The sequence below is a fragment of the Colossoma macropomum genome, unplaced genomic scaffold (assembly GCF_904425465.1).
Source record: "Colossoma macropomum unplaced genomic scaffold, Colossoma_macropomum, whole genome shotgun sequence".
Lineage (NCBI taxonomy): Eukaryota > Metazoa > Chordata > Actinopteri > Characiformes > Serrasalmidae > Colossoma > Colossoma macropomum.
The window spans coordinates 9266410-9286149 of NW_023494786.1; the positions used below are offsets into that span (position 1 = coordinate 9266410).

Below are 19740 nucleotides of genomic sequence, written 5' to 3' on the forward strand. Positions count from 1 at the left end.
CATTAAAAATTTCAGAAATCACAAACAAGTTGTCCCGGCCCAGAGCAGTCCACCTGGTTCTGGTGCTGACAAGTGGCAGTATGCTGTTTCAGACAGCCTTGTATTTTCCTTCTTCTTGCTGCTAATGTTTTCTTGTTGCTCATATTATTCATATTATTGCTGTTGGTGGTGTGGTGACTAGTGTAATTACCAGATATGGAAATTATGGAACATTTTGGAGAATTTTAAATTATTTTATACGGAGATTAATGAAGAAGAAATGCAAATGGCATATTTTAGGGGTTTTTGTCAAGACAAACAGTTGCAAAATGAATCTCTAGCAAAGTTTGGGTTGCTATATCTAAAATTAGCAGTCTTATTAAGTAAGAGAAACATGAAGTAGTGTTACTTTATCTTATTTTGAAAGTGAAGAGGCCCACTTGGATGGTAATACAAGCCTGTCAGCCGAGCTACCTGGGAAGGGAGAAAGTCTTTCTGGTCGGGGTCAAGACAGAGTGTTGGGTGTTTCCTTCACCTATTGTAAGGAACACAAAAACGGTGGAAGCATTCCGGACATACAAATAAAGTTAAAGGCTATGACGTGTGCAGTAAAAAGAGAAAAACATATGTACATACAGTTACTTGGTCTAATGTCAACATGCAATCGTTGTCTTAAGAAGCACGAAGGAAATGAACCACCATGAACGTCACCAGGTAAAAATGCTGTAATACTGCAATAAATCTTTTCTGAAAGCTTAGTGACTCCTGGCTTGTAGCCAACAGAAAGCCTGGCTCACAATGCCTGCTGAAGTCTGCAATTATGTGGAGAAAGACCGCAGATCGAAAAGATCTTGAGTGCTGGAGTGGGAAACAAGCATTCGACTGTATCATGCTCAGACATCTTTGTCTCCATCAGCATCTCCAGGGTTCACAGGGTTCTGGAAAGATCCGCTGTCGGGGCCGTCACTATAGTGGGGCGAAAAGTGGTGACAGTTCTAGGGGCCCACAGGTGGAGAGCGCCCACAAAAATTCCAGTACAATGTACGTTATAGATAATAAAGTTAAAATATCAAATTCCATCATGCAGCGTGCATAAAAGTAGTCTTCTTTTGCAAATCCATGACCCCTTCTCCTCTCCAGAAATATTAGGTTCATGTTTTGGTCCTCTGTTGCACATTCTTTGAACTGCAGGTTTAACAGAACTTGAGATAGAGAGTGAAACAGGAAAAAATGTTACAAAAAAAGAATAAAAAACATGAGAGAGAGGGAGGCTAGAAGCAGTACAGAGGTGGAGGTTGTAACTTCATAGTTATAACGTTACTCTGAGAAATGTGAGGTTATCAAGCCATTTTAGCAGACAAGTCTTGTTTTGAAATCTGTTTTCATTTGCAATCCTGATGTAAATTTGATGAAATGCTTGTGCATAGCCATTCTTTTATCACGCTAAGTTTAACTCCATAGGAATGCGGACGGCAAGATTTTTAGATAGCTAGCTAGCAATGCAGGAGTTGTTAATGCCACCTCCTTCAGTGTGCAACAATAGCACCATTGTTACATAATAAAAAGAAACATCTCTTTTTCAGTTGTTATTGCAAACACTTGTTCCATTATTTATTATATACAAAACTATCATAAAGGTAGAGAAACAGATGAAAATCAGAAATTTAGATGAAACTGAAGAACTGAGAATAATATTTAGTGCCCATTCGTCAAATGAGCACACTGATGTTATACGAGAAGACCTGGCTTTCGACGTTCCAATTCATCCCAAAGGTGTTCACTGGGGTTGAGGCCAGGGTTCTGTGGAGGCCACTGGATTTTCTCCACAGCAAACTCATCAAACCATGTCTTTTTGGCGCTTGCTTTGGGCACCGTCATACTGGAACAGGAAAGGGTCTTCCCCAAACTGTTGCCATAAAGTTGGAGGCATATAATTGTCTAGAATGTCTTGTATGCTGTAGACATAATGTTACTCTTCACTGGAACTCAGGGGCCGAGCTCAAACTCTGAAAAACAGCCCCAGAACATTATCCCTCCCCCTCCAAACTTTACTGTTGGCATTATGCGTTCTTGCACATAGTGCTCTCCCGGGGCAGATCTAGCAGTGCAGATATTTCAGAAAAACTGTGAAAAAATGTGGCAAAAGTGGCATCCTATGACAGCGCCACAGTTAAAGTCATTTTTTTGTAATTTTTTTCAGTACTACACTGAATTCTTAAACACCCTCAGGAGATATACTTAGAGGTATGGGTACATACAACCGCAACACGAAATAACATTTTTACACAGTAAGTAAAGGCAACCAGGGTACAATGGCACAACACATTTAAACAATAGCAGTAGGCTACACCAGTGTTTTTCAAACTCCAGTCTTGGTGACCCACAGTGCTGCACAGTTCTCAGTATTCTCTACCCCCAACATACCTGATCAAGCTGATGAAGGGTCTGATGATCAGTCGATGAGCTGGATCAGGTGTGGGGGGGGGCAGGGAATAGCTACCACTAGTTTACGCCTAAGAACACATTTGCGTCAGATTTACAGTTTCTTACAGAGACATACAGTGAGTTTTCACATCATACATGTAGTCACACACAGAGACATACATGCACACAAACAGAAACATGCGCACAGTTAAGCAGACAAGAAATTCCTCACGCAACATGTCCACTTTATCATACAGTTCTTACTCTGTATTTCAAGATGTAATGGATCATGGACCCTGAAAAGACATCACAAGCTGAGGTATTAAACAAAACACTTTGGGTTTATCAAAGCAGAACTTGAAGTATGGAACAAGGTACTGGAAAGAGAATAAAAAAACGGAGATGAATGGCAGTCGACGGCCTGGTTTCTGGCTAGAGGAGCGCTGCAGGAGAAAAGTCCTTATAATGCCAAATTTTTATCTTTTAAAGACATTTTATGCAGCACCTGAAGTATAAAAGCAGGAGAGACAGTGGTGAGAGTGGAGTGAAGAGTGCAGGTCATTTAAAGCTGGGGTTGCGCACCATGGTCAGGGTCGAGGGACTGGACCTCCGGAGCAGCCTGAGGGAGAGGATGAAGAAGCCTAGGCTCATGACCCCCAGCACCACCACCCCTGACACCAGAGCAGTGGTCACAGTGTCCAGCTGTAGGGAACGATCACTTGTTGAAGCTAGGTGAGAGAGAGAGAAACATAAGTCCACTTATATGGTTTGTTTGGTTTATGTACCAAAAACTGTCATAATTCAGTTTAACGTAGCCAATTCCAATCTCTTTATCACTTAGAACAGAATATCCCTTTTTGTTCCTGTACTTTTAAGACTGGTACATGTAAACAAGCTCTGTTCTGATTGGTCATCCTGCATTGTGCCTCATTCAAAAAGCAACACTAAAGCTAAACTGCTGTAGGCTGAAGGGGCATCACAAAAACAATTAATTAAAAGTGTTTTTGCAGCTTAAATTTTATATGTGTAGGAGAAAATAAGGGGAAGTGCTCCCCTTAACAACAATGCACATTTACTGTAAAGCTAAACCATATCTGTGCAACAGTTTTACACAATGCAGAAATTATATGTAAATCATTTCTAGCCTTTACATTTTTAAAACTTGCAATATTAATTAATGTACAACACAAAAAATATTACATTTTTTAAATTGTTGTTGTTGTGCAACAATATTAACAATAACAATTTAACCAAAGTAACAGCATTCAACATTTAATGGGAAAGTACAAATGATTGTTGGTCATGACAGAATGTTGCCTAATTCCAGATGACAGTTGCTTCAGTTAGTATGTAATGCTAATGCTACAGAGCAGAAGTCTTTATGATGAAAATCGAACTAAATAAGACTTCAGGGGGATATGCCATAGGGGGACTTCTTGCTCGAAGCTTCTAGCTTTATCTTTTCACATTAAAAGAAAAAAAAATCCTACTCGAAACTAAATTTACTGCTCTCTCCACATCCCCCATAATTATATACTTTAACAACTGGTCTTGTACAATTTAGTATAAATGCATAGATCAGTGCACAAAAAAATTATAAACTGACTCCCAAACATCTCCAGGGGAATAACTGCCAGGTATGCAGCAATTCAGATTAAATATCATCTGAATAATTAATTAAACCACAGCCAATCAGTAAATGTGTTGAGATTAGATTTGGCCCCATCATTTGATCTGGGTAGAAAATAAGGTCAGCAGATACTTTACCCTGGTGGTCTCCTTCACCAAGTTATCCTACTGTATGGACTGTCTAGTGAACACTTAAACATTTTGAAATGTTAACAGTGTTTACATACTAGATAAAACAATTCCTCGAGCAAATATGTGGGCTTAAAAGACGGCCTACATTATTGTGCTATATCCCAGCTCTCAACACAGTGGAACAAAGTAATGATACCTGATGGTATCATACAGTACCTGATACAGATTTGCAGGGTTCTAGGCCAGAAAGGATTAGGCTAAAAGACACAGCTAAATTGTTGCCCCTGTTCATGTTTCTTGTTAGCTGCATGCCAGTTGCAAGTTTGTTTGCAATTGAAAATGACACTTCAGAAATTTCTTATTAAGTCTGTTGTGTTTTTAAACAGTGCTAAATGGTGACAAAATGGTAATTCTATTCACCGCTGAACTGAATTCCGTTCAGTTTTATTAGTACAGTAGGTTTTACTACAGATACTGTCTCAAAGCAGCTGTACAGAAAATCACTTTCCTTTCCCCAATGAGCAAATTGAGACCAGCAGAGGCAGAAAAAACTCACTACAAGCCTACGGAAGAAACACTGAGGAGCTGAAGACCACCACACCCTGGATGTATCGGTGACGTGTAGCACAGTACAAAGCACTGCTGTACTACATTGTGCTGCAGTGAGAGTGCAGAGAAATACTAACTTCATTATTACACTCTACTCTTATAAATTTAATGAAATGTAATTAATCAGGTTTGGCATCAGTTTACTACCTCTTCACAAACTCACTGCACTCAATGTTTTTGAGCTAAAAGGAGGTAAAAAAAAAGACCAGGTTAGCGACGATAACTGAAGTAACTTAGCATCAGCATCTGTGTTTATGTAAAAGACTGACTGTCTTTCTCTGTGTTAATTTAAGCCACACATCATCTATTGCAGCTTTAACATTCGTGACTAAATGCTCACTTTCAGCACTGTTCAGTTTCTCAGTGTGACACAGCACATCACTTTAGAATTAGGAATTCAGAATAGGGTGACTGTACATTATGATAATTTTCAATACTGTTAATGTTTTTAATGAAAATAGAGCTTAATGTACATTTTCAGATGTGTTATTGAAAAAAGATTTCAGCATGAATGTTACTTGTGTTATTACACTGAAAGTTGTTATTTACCAAAAATGAAATGTCCGTTATTAAAATTTTTCATATTAACATATTGAATCAGAAGATGTATAGCAGTTGATCAATTTTCATTTTTTCGTAATAAAGCCTAAAAATAATGGCCAAAAATATGGCGTTTAGGTGCTTTCATGGCATATCTGTCATCAAAATCATGAAATCATTTTACAGAGAATATGAAAAAACTGATCACTATAGGTTTAAAGAAGTTAAAAAAGTAATAATACAGATCTAAGGACATTTACTGACTTACCTAAAAGTAAAGGAAAAAAGTGACATTGTGTAACACAAGTGACAGCATAACTGCTTTTTTGGCATATAAAACCTTTTAACCAAAACAGAAATACTGTTAAACGATCAAATATCCATCTAAAATGTTCACTATGACCTGATGTACAGATTTGACTGTCGGTTTTTAATGTGCACACTGGTTAATGGAGTTAAACATGTGTAAACATCTGTCCCTGTGTGACACCATGTCACTGGTGTTACAGACACAGAGCGTGACACCAGTGACACACTGATTAATTTTTATTATTTAGAAATAAATGATGAGTAATTATTTAATTACTTTTATTAGTGAAATTATTTTAAAGAACTGTCACATACTGGGGTTTTAGAAAGTGTAACAGTGACACACAGAAGCTACTGCAGTCTGAAATGCAAAATAACATACAAATGGGGAGAATGTATCAAAGCTTTGAAATGGCACTTCTCCAAGTCCTCAGTCTTCTGACCTTACAACTTACAAAATGACTAAATTGGATATGAACACACTTAAAAACATACAGAAATTTTCTGATAACACAAGTGACAAGAATATTCAGGACAAAAATGCTTTTATTAACACATTTTTTGCAATGACTATGGAAACCTGTCTATGATAACTATTCTTGATAAATCTGTTGGTTTTGATTCTGTTATTTTTAACAGATCAATGCTTAAGTTAAAATTTGGTTGCGGGACAGCCTATTCTGCACACACAGACTAGACATAATATGCCATTTAAGTGCTGTCAAAGGGTATCTGTCATCAAAATTTTTAATTATATAATATGCATTCAGTATCACAATGATAACAGCTAATGTATGATAGTAGCATCCAAAAGTTTGGATACCCTATATAATACAATGATTTTTCAATTTTAAAAAGCTTATAATACATCTGAGTAATGCATTTATGTATTACTAAACATTCTCTGAAAGTAGCCAAAAGACACTGCAAACATTTTGTATTTAAAATGTTTCTGTAACACCTGAGATGCACTCGGCCATCTTATTCAGAGAAAGACGTTAGCCTTGTAGCTGCACTGCTAAACTAAAGAAGTAAAACTTTCCATACCAAACATGTCTCAGCTGATCGCCTGTTTAAGTGGAAAACTGTGTAAATTTGATTTTTTGCTGAGCTGTTCCGGAGGCTCATTGGAGTGTTAATAAAGCTTGCTGAAATGAACTGATACTGAAATGAGAAAAAGAGGAAGAAAACATACTGGGAAAGATATGAACATGCCTTTCTCTCTGATGCTACTGCGTTTACTGAGTAACACTTGTAACTGACAGACAGTGCTCAGTGAAAGATGACGAGGGACAGAAAGGCCTGATGTTACTTCAAGTTACAACAGAATCATGTGTTTATTTACCAGCATCAGCATTGCACTAGTACAGTATCTACTGCAGTTAATTCTACACAGGGAAGAAGAAGAAAGCCCTTACCAAGCTGTGAGTTGTTGGTTGGAGTTTCATCTGCAAACAAGAAGAAAAATGAAGGCATTGTCTTAAAATAAGGTGTAAGATTTTAGTCTACTGACTACACACGACATAGAACAGTGGACAAAGCAAACATTTGGGATCTTACCACCCCTGGTGATTATGGGGCCTGCGGTTATGACAGCATCTCCAGGGGAAGGAGCTGGAGCTGGACTCTCCTCCCGTTTCCTTCTTTTAGCACAGATCTGCAGAAAAATCACATTTAACCCAGTTATCCAATCACTTCACCCTGGTTAGGATGCTTACAGTTAACTGCATACAGTATCACACTGATAACAGTAAACTTATGATAGTAGCATTCAAACATTTCGAATGAATGTTTTTTTATAATCTTAAAGACATTTTAATAAAATCTTAAATGCTTGAAATGTATTTCTAAGACTAATATAAATACTGAAGTTGAATACATTGTTTTTGAACTTTTATAGCAAAAATGTTACATTTTTGGAAACGATTTTTTAAACACCCTAGCAGGTTTTGGTGTGTGCAAAAGTTTGCAAAGTCTCAGAACTTAATTAACACGTTAAGCCTTAATTGACTCATTGTGACTAGTAAGTCATTAGAAATTGCCAGCTGACAATTTCAGAGTGTAATAAACTCTTCAAACCTTATGCTACTATTCAACAACCACCGGCTCCTCTAAGCAGCTGGCTGAGGATCTGTAAATGAAGCTAATCGAAGCCTATAAAGCAGAGTGAAGGCTATGAAAAGACACTGAAGTGCTTCCAGCTAGCAATTTCCACCGTCTGAAATGTCATTAAGAAATGGCAATTTAAGGGGATCTGTAGAAATCAAGGCAAGATCTGGAACACCAAGAAAATTCTCAGATAGAACTGATCATATGGCCAGAAAGGCAAAGCAAGACCCCCCTGTGACAGCAAAGGAACTTGAAGGGACCTGCAGGAAGGTTTAGCTGACACAGGAGTGGTGGTGCACAGTTCTATAGGGCAGCACTGCCCTGCACAAACATGATCTGTATGGAAGACTCATCAGGAGGAAACCTTTACTGCAAGATCACAAAAGTCAATGTCTGAACAACATCTAGACAAGCCAAATGCAGTTTGGAAACAGGTGCTGGAGTAAACATGTAATTCTATTGCCACAATCACTGTGTTTAGAGAAAAAGGAGCAGCATTTGGTGAAAGAAACACCTTCTGAACTGTTAAGCACAGGGGAGGATATATTATACTTTGGGGTTCAGTGACACAGGAAACATTGCGTGGGTAGATGAAAGGATTCTACTAAATATCAGTAAATTCTGGAGGCATTATTGAAAATCTGTGGGTAGATCTTAAACATGCTGTGAAATCAAGACAGCTGAAAAAATCATATAAAGGACAAGGCCTTTCCTGGATGCTCCTTTGATACCCAAACAGGTAACTGCATCACCTGTTTAATATGTTTGAACATTTAACAACATTCCTAGTCTTGAATTGCCTTGTTCTAACTTTTTTGGAACTTGTTATATCAATGTCAGAATGATTGTATGTTTACAAAAAAAACTGATAAGGTAAAATACTACATATCTTTTCTTTGTTCTGTTTTCATTCAAGTACAGGTCAAAGTAGATTAATAAATTACTGTTCTGTTTTAATTTGCATTTTACCTAGTGTCTCAACTTTTTTGGAATAGGATTTGTACAATATACAACATTCTGGAAAATATTTATATTTAAATAATTATATTTTAAAAATAACAGGGTACTGATTATAAAAATAAAAGTTAATGTCAATATGTCCAGAGATTTATCTTCAAGTCTTACTGTGTTGTGGTAATAAGAATTTGGTGACTTACACGGTACCAAAAATTTTAAATTATTCAACCAGGCATCACTGTTTCCATATGCAAGAAAAAGTTTTTTTATCAAGTTGGTTTACAGTATTTGTAAAATTTGTAAGAAAAACCCGTTGGGCATTCCACCTGCAGGAGGGTAAACATCTGTTTATATTACTGATGGCAGTCAAAGTTTTGAACTTTGATTTAGTTGATTAGGACAACATTTAGCTGTCAGAAATGAAGGTCCTGGAATAGACTGAATAGACTAAGATTTGGATATAAAAATACTAAATTTGCTGGATTCAAACATGTACATCATTTCCACATAATAGAACATATTACAACAAAACAATTATTGCCAAAAATAGGTTAATTGAAAGATGTAATTGTGTTGATGTCTTACATTTTATTCATGAAGAAATGATGTATAAAATGATTTTTCAGTATACTCGTAGTCCAAACTTTTGGCTGTATGCTGATGAATAATATATTTACCGGCATCAACATGGCACAGTCATCGACCCGGCACAGCTTTGTGACACAGTGCAGGAAGACAGTGGACATTTTCTGGTTTTTATGCTTCACAAAGCGGAAAACCTCAAACGCAAAGCGCCCCATCTGACTCTTCCCATTCTCAAAAACGGTCGTCTGCGGGTCTTTGTGACATCTGTTTGGAGAACAGCAAGATTAGACTATAAATTAGAATGTGGTCAATGCAAGACTGATCTCTGAGCTCACATTACCAACACACACACACACACAATCTCACACACGCACACACACACACACAAACTTTCTGCAAAAGGCCATTGTGGAAGATTTGTATGGTGAGTGGTCAGTTGAGCGGATAATGAGCTCTCTGCTGGTTAATGTGCACCATTTAACGCTCCGTTTTAGAGCATGTGAAATTACCCGAAGAAAAGGTCATAGCGTATCTCGTCTTTGGGATTCCCAGAGGGAGTGGTGTAACAGTAATCCATCAGGATATTCCACCTGCAGAGGGGGAAACGGCCATTTATTTTACTGATGGCAATCAAAGCTCTGAGCTAAAACAGTTTTAAGGTTGATTTAGACGCCACTTAGCCGCCAGAAATGAAGGAACCAGACTAGACTAAAAGGTTCTGCTAACAAAGAGGCCAGAATTCTCCTCATGTTTTATTTTCAAATCCACCTTTCTCTGGCACTGAATTAATTACAAAAAATGCATTTCTTCAAAATAGAATATAAAAAGTCTAAGCTGCCATTAGAGAACTACTAAATCACATGAAAATGTCTGTAAATGCAGTTAAGTATATTTACAGTTATTTACATTCTTTTACACACAGCAATTTCTCATATACATGTTGGGGAAAAGCTAATTTTTTAGCTTCATAACTTCCATAGACAATTTCTCAGATATCTTACAAAATAGAAAAAGTGTTAATTAATTGTTTCCCATATTTAAAAATGTGTGAAATTTACTGCAATTTGACTGTAAAAATATGTTTTTCACATTAAGTAGCTAAACACTGAAAGGGGAATTTCACAGATTTTTCAAACAATTTTCAACAAATCATTAAGATGTAAACAAAGTCATTCAGAGTGGTCTGATGTGAAATTCTCTATTTTGCTAGAGAAACTTACTGAGTCACAATTGTTTGCAACATTTTGGTAGAACTCAGATGTCTGAACAGTTTAATGCCTTTAAAAGTTCCCTTACAGAAAGTGAGTACATGTGTATGCATGGTTGTTGCGGTCACGAAGGGGTGCCTTATGCCTCAAATATTGTTTTTTCAACAGTTATACAATAAGGCTTGGTTAGGGTTAAGATAGTACCCAAAGACAACTTTCAGATTTATCACTATTTTGATAAACTCACATATGAGAATATTTGATATTCTCACATATGAGAAATCAGAGTAGGTAGGTTTCTGTACAATGCACAATTTTACATCAAACCACTCTGAATGACTTTGTTTACATCTCAAAACTGATTTTAAAAATCAGTGGAAATCCACTTAAAATAAGGTATAAGAACTTTATTTAGATGTTGAGGTAAAATGACAGCCTATTATTGTTTGTTCACCACTAACCATGGAGCACCCAAAATATATGAAACAATGAAGGCACACTGGTTTACACTGCAGGCTTAGATAGTGTTTATCATAAAGGGTGAACAGTACAATACCTCCTGTCTAGGTTAGTGGCCCTGACTGCCGCAAACACTCTGGTCTTCAGTGGCAAACCAGCCATGGGGACGGACAGCTGCTGAGTGAAGGACGAGTCCTGCGAAATCATTCAAATATAGATTGCTAACCGGTAAATTACCCTTTGAGGTCAGAAATGATTCGTCTTTTATCATATCAATATGTGTGTAATAATTCATTTCCACCTGTTGAGAGATATCTTAGGTTAGAACTTTTTCTGCTACATTAACTGCGGTAACATTGAGACTTTAGATGTTTCAGTGGGCTATCTGCTATAGATAGCTTGCATAGATATGCATATTCATAACGTGAACCCTCAAGTTAGTTGATCAGTCAAGACACATTTGGTGTCCGACGTTTGTTTCATGTTTTGCACGAGAACTATGACGCTTATGTAGCTAACAAGTAATGGAAGCTAATGTACACCAATTAACATCATGCTAACTGCATGTCTAAACAGTCTAAATAGCCTCAAACTCTGTTGAGCTCTTAAGTTATCACAAACTACATGGTTTATGTGGTTTCTGACAGTGTATGACACAGGTCTACTGTTGCTGAAATAAATCTGAAATGCACTTACATTGTACAGAATCAAGCTCAAGGTGCTCACAAACGTGCCATTGTTGTCTTTTACTGATATAGCAGCAGAAGATCTTGGAAAAAAAACAGAGATAACATATGGTTGTTACCTGCTAGAAAAACCAGCATACATCAGCATAGTTGGTCACCAGCAAAACTGGCATATGTTGTGTTTTGGATACTGGTATGCTTGTCAACCATCATGACCATACTGGGTGACCAGCTAAACCAACAACAGACCAGCACTAGACCAGAATGAACCATTTTAGACCAGCATGGAATTCACTGGGTCAGCATATAAAAGTGAACTGTGAGCTTATAGGTAATCAGAGATAATTTCATAATAATAAAGATCAAAACTGAACAATAATTCCTCCCTAAACCTATTAAACTCATTCGCTAGTGGATTAATTGTTACTGAATAATAAGCCTTATAATTGGTGACTGTGTAATAAGCCTGGAGAGTGAGGGGTTAAATATGCTGAACACTACAATCTAAAAAAGCTTGAAATATTTTACTGAGGAGTAGACTTACGAAGCCAGCTGAGAGTTGTTGACCAGATACTCCAGAGGATAACTGCAGCTGAATTTATATAGCAGGCCAGGCAGGTAGCTAATGATGGTTGGAGGGTCGGGGGTGTCGATGTAGCCTGATACATTTCCTATCTGTACTAGGGACATATTTCCATAAGCATTGTAGCCCTGAGCTGTAGAAACCTGCGGAAAGATATATGTTTACAACATGAATGCCACTCAACATTGGCTCATATAGTGATTTCATTTTTTTCTCTCTCGTTGCACAATTTTCAGACTTAGCGTAAATGTATCAGACAAGACATGTTTGGTCTCTCAAGTTTGCTTCTTTGGTTTTGCACTAGAGCTAAGAAGCCAATGTAGCTAACAAGTAATGTAATACCTCATTAGCATTGTGCTAACTGCGTGCCTTTTGTGTTTTTTTCCCCACAAACCATTCCTATAAAGGCAGTTATTTCCTCATCCTTGTCACTTCATATGAGAAGCTGCAGCCTAACGAATGTTTAAAACAACAGAGGCATGTATCAGCTGTAATGATAATCTGTGAGAAGCATCTGAACACGGATGTGTCCTGTGCCCAGAGTGTCCAGTATGCCTCACCACCAGCGTGTTGCCGCAGGCCTCCAGCGTGCTGAGGCTGATGCTGAACAGCACCGCTGTGGGGAAGGTGTTGTTATTGATGAAGCCTCGGCAGTGGGCGTCTGCGTGCCGACCGTTCAGGGCCAAGTCAGCGTCCGTGTAGCCAGAATAGAGCACGGGACAGAAGTTAATCTTCAGGGTGATGGTCTGCACTCCACAGTACACACTGATGTCCCGCTCACCTTCAATAAAGGGTAAAAGATGAAATGGGGGGGATGAGGAGAGGTAAAGTCAAAGGTCCTGTCACTCACACAAGATCATACAAAGAAACAGGTCGCTGAATGAATGTCAGCCCAAGTATTGCTTTGAATTTACTCGACTTAAATGTGTACATTGGTTTCACGTAAATTAAATATATTACATCAACACAATTACAGTCAATCATTTTATGTATGTTTTGGCAAGAATTGTGTTCATGTAATGTATTTTATTCATGTGGAACTGATGTACACATTTAAATTAAGTATATTCAGTAAATACTTAAAAGGTATCATATTCTGTTAAATTATTTTTAGAACTTAACAATAATAGTGATAATAATAATAATAATAAATATTTTACTCATTGTTTTGTGGCACTACAGTTTTGCTGTTGAGTTTCTCAGAAAAAAAAACATCTCTGTGACACAAAGACATTGTATCTCCATTTTTGTTGATTTTTACTTTTTTATACAGTTTGAATACTCCAGTAATCCTTTGCACTGTGTTAAAGTTTCACAATGAACAGTCCAATAGAATTGATCCAAAATGACTTGAGAAAATCTTGTTACATTAACTTCCATTACAAAGTAAGAAAGTTTTTTCCTTTTCTTGTCAAGTTACCATTTTGGAGATACAAGGTTTTGTTCAGACAAAAAAATGTCTTAAAATATCATTATGTTATATTTTTGCCATATTCGCCCATCCAAAGACATCATCGCCAACAGAAGATGGAACACTGATGGAACACTTGGGTTTGGTTTCAATTCCCAGACATGGAGTAAGCCTAGTTTTGGACTAAACTGCAGTGCCAATGCCAACTCACCGTTGTAAAGTCCAGGCTTAGGTTTAATCTGGGAAACCAGTCCAGAAACACTAATTATGATTAGTTGTGGTTATACATCAGGTTTGGATCTTGCAGTCTGCTTACCTGGAAATCTGCTGTGAAAGGTGGGATCACAGTTATATCCATTAAATTGAGTAAAAGCCAAAGGAATCCCATTGGTTAAAAGAAGAAGAATAGATGCTAGCTCCATTTCAGCACCTGTGAAAGACAAGGATAAAGAGATATTTAAGGGTTTTTAACCCCTCAAACTCTAAGGGCCTGTATGTGGATCCACATTTCAATTTCCCCCCTCAAAACTGCTTAAATTAGATATTACTTTAATGTTAGCTACTGAATAATTAATAGAAGCTACGGGATAATACGTCTTAAGATTAAGGGGTTAACTACTGTCCAATAAGACGAGAACCTCATTTGACGATCTGAAGACCACAAAGGCTTGATTTAGAAAGATAAACTAGTGTACTGAGAGCTGAAAAGTAAAGTCTCTTACCTGGGTCCCCTAAAGCGCGCGAATCAGCAGAGCCCCATGTGCTCTGACACGCTGCACACAAACCAGTGGTTATCCTGGCATCTCCAATCCTGCCGCCTGTACGTGGCTCCAACCAAGACCAGAGCAGGGAGTCATTATCAGAACGTTCCAACAATACAGGCTGTCTTGCGCAACATGGGAAAATACATCAAATCGGAGTGGCCTGAACAAATCTTTTCACGGGCCTGGAAACATGAGCAGCTTTGACGATTTCCCACTCGTATCCTCATGGCTTGATCTGCTTCTGTCATCGGGCACTAATGTCTGCGCTCAGTGGGGGGCTGAATCAGGGAATTATGTTTTCATCGGCCACTGAAGGGACTAAAGAAAGCTATTCTCTGGGCTTGCTCCATCAGGAGCTGGTGGAACAGTGTGCAGCTGGCTTTGACGCATTGGGCCTGTGGACAGTTCAGCTGTTCAGTTCTGGTCACTGATCTGCTTTTACGGTTAGATTGGATGCACCATGCTAATTCTTATTAGGTGCTATAAGTAGATTAAACATCTATTCTCAGAGAAAATGATGATTATGGAGACTCAAACGATCACTAGAAATGTAGCACGTATCACCAACATCAGTGGCAGTCTATGGAGCCCAAATTTACCAACTGCTTTATTAGGAGGGTCATTCTGCCATTGCTGGTGTTGGTATGTAATTCAAGTGGAAATCATAGTCTGTTATATTGAACACTTCTGTGTAACACCACTGACAAAATTTGTAAAATCTGTGCTTATATAAGATATAAGACAATCTTTTAACAATCCATTAAGCTGTCAGTATTCCAGCCAAATTGATCAGAAATATAAAAAGAGAATTCACTAACGGTGGACTTCTTAGAGGTAGTCTTCGTTCCTTGAGATATTCTACAAAAAGTAAACCTTCTTGCTAATTAGTTGTTAATTATAATTGTTAAAATGACTTTTTATGTTTCTGTAACACCACTGACAAAACAATCTTGGGACAAGTTTGTCAAAATAAACTAGCACAGTGTGTCAGCCCCCCTCTTTTCTGAACCGAGTGCCACACGCTATTTGGGTGGACTATTCTCAGCACAGCCATGACAGTAGCATGTTAGTGTGTTTAGCACTTGTGGTTCTACAGTGTCTAACTGTATCCAGCCAGAGAGAGCCAAGAGAAGCCTAAAGAGCAAGCTGACCAGTGATGAATGGGGCAGAAGATGGCTGACACAGATTGACACATGACAACAGATGGGCTACAGTCTGACCACTGATGAAGGGATAGAGAATGGCTACACAAATTGTGCATGAACAGATGAACTATACACCAGCAAGGTGGAGCAGCAACATAGAGTTTCTAATTAAGTGGCTAGTAAGTGCACAGTATTTTGGTTCCATAAGTTGCCGCAATATGTAAAATATGCAAATTTTCTTTATGTGGTTCCCTTTTAGTGGCCGATTTAATGGTTGAGTCTGAAAAATCATTGATTCTTCATCCACATACGTTATTATAGCTCAAAAAACACTGTTGCATTTAGTGGATGAGACATGATGTAACATTATAATTAGCTAGAAATGCACTGATGTTGAGACATCTTTCTTCAAGGCATGATGATATGAGAAAACAGGCCTTATTATTATTATGAATATGATATTCCGAGCTCTTTTTACTCATGTGCTCACAGAGCCTCACAAAAAGGCAACAACAAGTAGCTTTATGAAAAATGTTCCTCAGCTGAAATAATATATGTAGGCTATGGTCCTTAAAAGCACAATTGCTATTCACTCCACGTAGGATCAGATACTCCTATCAACCTAAAATGACCTGTGTATAGTATAAACTGAAACCATTAGCATCAACCATATTTTGCCATTTATTTTACCTGTGCAATGACCTACTTTGAGTCAGGTGGCCAAGCATCTTAATTACTCTCTAGGGGTTACATGACACTTATGGTAGTGGTGATCACAGTGTTGACACTATTGATGACGGTACTGAGCACCCTTTATGTTCATAACCACAATGTCCTCCAAAATAAATGGCACCCTTAGTAATGATTAGAAAAAAGGCCCTGAAAAAAGGCATTGTGGTTTACCAACTTTTGTTAATCAATTTTCACCTGACAGTATAAAAAAAGTAAAGCAATTTAAAATCTATGTAAAAAAGAGAAATGTACATGTCTGAAAAATGTGCCACATTTGTTGGCACCTCTGTGCTTAGTACTTTGTGTACCCTACCTTTTGCCAAGAAAATAGATTAAATATTATCCTGTAATGCTAGATCAGGTGGGGGAAGGCAAGGCAAGGCAAGTTTATTTGTATAGTACCTTTCATGCAGCTTATTATATCCTGAGATCTATCACCTCTGAAAGGCTTTTGCAAAGACAGTAAATAGAAAGTACAAAGTACCTAATAAAAACAAACAAGCGATTAAAATAAAGGACTTCAGTGTTATTAAAATTAACTTATAAAGGGTAAAGTGCAGTAAAACAAAGTGCAAGATGTTCACTAATGTTCAATCATAGGCATATGAAAGGAGCGGATTTAAGAATTGCCACATTTTGGCACGTCTAAGCTCTTCTGGCAGTTTGTTCCAGCCACATAACACTGCTTTACCATGTTTAGTCTGGACTCTGGGCTCTGCTAGCTGACGTGTGTTACGACCCGGTCTAGGGTCAGGCCATAACAGACAATGAGAGCGGGCTCTCTCCCCAGACCTGCTGCCAGACCAGACACCAAACACCATTTAAAGCAGAAAATGACAGGTTTATTTTCAAACAAGCTGGGTTGATGGCTTCAGGGACAAACATTAGCCAAAAAAACAAACAAAACAACTTATGATTTCAAACTTAAATAACCTAAAAACAAAAGAAACAAAAGACATATAGGCTACCCTAACTCCAACATGGCACCTGTCTCCTACTTTCCCCAAGCTCTCAAAGCATAATCAGTCAAGATTTTAACAATAGCAGTAAAGCAAAGCAGACAGAAGTGAAGAGTGCTGGGCTGGTCTGGACAGGTGTTCTTCCAGATCAAGTCAGAGGGGAGAAAGCCCTGAACGTCTCCCAAGATGGTGGCTTGGCGACCTCTTATACCTCTGTGCGCCCCGTCTGGCCAATCATGTACCTGCACATAAGGGGACACACAACAGGGAAAACACAGAATGCCAGCACAAGGCACACAAAGGGTATATTACGACCAGGGTTCGTAACACCTGAATACATGTATCTAAGGGACTTTGTCTGTATTCTTTAAACATATCAGAGATGTATTATGGGCCTAAACCATTCATTGATTTATAGACTAGTAGCAGCAATTTAGAACTGCACTAATGGGCTCTATTCTCCTGCTTCTGGTTAAAACTCTAGCAGGAGCATTCTGAATGATCTGTAGCTGTTTAATGGTCTTTTTGGGAAGTCTAGGTAAAAGCTAGTCCACACTGCTGGAGGTAAAAGCACCACACATTTGGTTCTGGCTATGTTTTTAAATGACAGAAGGTTGTTTTGGTGATTGCTTGATATGGCTAGAGTGAAGACTATCTGAGTCTATCAGAATGCAAAGATTTCAGACTTGGTCTTTGGTCTTTAGAGCCTGAGAATCAGGATGTTTACTAATACTAATTCTCTTCTCTTTGTTGTCAAACACTATGATGTCAGTTTTGTCCTTATGTAATTGAAGAAAGTTTGGGCTCATTAATTATTGACATGCTCCAAACATTGCCACAGTGAGTCTATTGGGCTGTAATCATCTGGTGTGAGAGCCAGATATAGCTGTGTATCATCTGCATAACTATGGTAATGTTGTTCTTAAAAATTTGGCCCAAAGGCAACATATATAAACTGAACATACATATGCCATACACGAATATATATGTACTATACATGTGAAGAAGTCTATGACCGTTCATTTAAACAAAATCACTCCTACCTGTGTTCTCTGACAAAGCCACTGCAAGAGCTAGTGGCAGGTGAGTCCATTTTGCAAAAAAAAAAAAGATGCTTTAAACCATTGTTCTGCTGGAAGATCTAACCATGACATAGTATTAGACTACCTGGCAGACGCTGTCAGACTTTAATGTAAATGTTCCTGGTATTTAAAGATGCCCATGATGCCATACATCCTAACACGATTCTCAAACAGCCCCATAACAGATGACAGATCCACCACCATACTTCACCATAGTGATAGGATACATTTAAGCATGAACTTGACTCTGTGCATGCCAAATCCACTTTTATTGCCAAAAAGGTCTATTTTTGTCTCATCTGACCATATCTGATTCAAATAAAAGTCCCGGTGTTGTTTATCAAACTCCAGGTGCTTACATTTGTGGTTTGACGACAAGAGAAGCCTTCTTCTGAGGTGCTTCCAAAAAGTTTGACGTTACTGAGTTGCTGTCTAAGTGTAGATGTAGCCCATTCCTGCAGTTGTCCAACTGTGATATCTGAAAATTTTTCATCTCTTAAACCATCCACCTCACTGTAAATTGGACAAAATACACTTGCAGCCTCTTCAAGGCAGGTTTATCACAGCTCCAGTAGTTTGATGCTACTTAATGTACTTTAAATGAACATTAATCTAGCACACACACACACATTTATATATATATATATATATATAAATTACATGTTTGAACATTTATCTCACTTCCTGATCAGTCTCTGGAGCATACAGACAGACACAGAAAACAAAGACCTCTGAAACTCAATCCCACTGATTAGAAGTAAAGTAACACTTTTATCAGTAACTTCATCACAGCAGAGTACTTTATTCACTTTTGCACTGGACTGCCCGCCTGATACTTCAGTATCAGTCCCTACAGTGGAACAGTTTTTGGTGATATGTTGAACCCATTTGTGGAGGTCAAAGTGCAGCTTTTTTGGTGGACAGAGGACCAAAAAGACAAAACAGGTAGGTAGGTTTCATTTTAGGTTTTAGTAAATGTTTTTGTCATTTGTAACTAAATTTCTTCAAAAATACAGTTTTCAAAGGAAAAAAATGTAATAAATCATATATAGCATAAACATATGAAGGTTTCATTCCACAATTCTGTACCTTTATTTGTGATGATTTTGGACAGAGTTTTTGAAAAGAAGAACAGCTGACATATAATGGCAGACAAAAAATAGCATTAATATTTCATGAATGTGTAAAGCTCGGTCCCAGCAATATCATGACAAAAAAAGAAAATTCTGAAAGTGGTCTACAATGAATTTTGGAATGAAACCCTTTATTAGGCTGTTTTCTTATTGGGTGAGTGGCGTGAATTTAGGGTTACTTTCTGGTGGGCCAGTCTGACATCCTCATATGCCACACTTCGGGCAGTCCTGGGCTACAGGTTGGCTGACACTATCTGTGCATCAACAGAGTGGCTACAGTCTCTAGCTGTACACCAGCAAAACAG

General features: G+C 38.0%; 1 protein-coding gene across 1 annotated transcript; it reads right to left on the reverse strand.

Moving 5' to 3' along the window:
- Positions 1-2961: 2961 nt before the first annotated feature.
- LOC118827252 (zona pellucida-like domain-containing protein 1) lies at positions 2962-14042 on the reverse strand. The gene is made up of 10 exons (XM_036598543.1): positions 13937-14042; positions 12770-12990; positions 12171-12352; positions 11637-11709; positions 11038-11135; positions 9783-9863; positions 9366-9537; positions 7183-7279; positions 7041-7070; positions 2962-3131 (listed from the first exon to the last, which is right to left on the reverse strand). The coding sequence occupies exons 1-10, from the start codon at positions 14040-14042 to the stop codon at positions 2962-2964; spliced, it is 1230 nt and encodes a 409-aa protein (XP_036454436.1).
- Between the last annotated feature and the right edge of the window lie 5698 nt (positions 14043-19740).

Bases quoted from the DNA above. Each gene is read 5' to 3' on its own strand.
- LOC118827252 (XM_036598543.1), bottom strand. From the start codon at position 14,042: ATGGAGCTAGCATCTATTCTTCTTCTTTTAACCAATGGGATTCCTTTG. The intron at 12,991-13,936 runs GTAAGCAGACTG...CCTTTATTGAAG, and splicing joins CTTTCACAGCAGATTTCCAG to GTGAGCGGGACATCAGTGTG. The intron at 3,132-7,040 runs GTAAGGGCTTTC...TCTCTCACCTAG, and splicing joins AACCAACAACTCACAGCTTG to CTTCAACAAGTGATCGTTCC.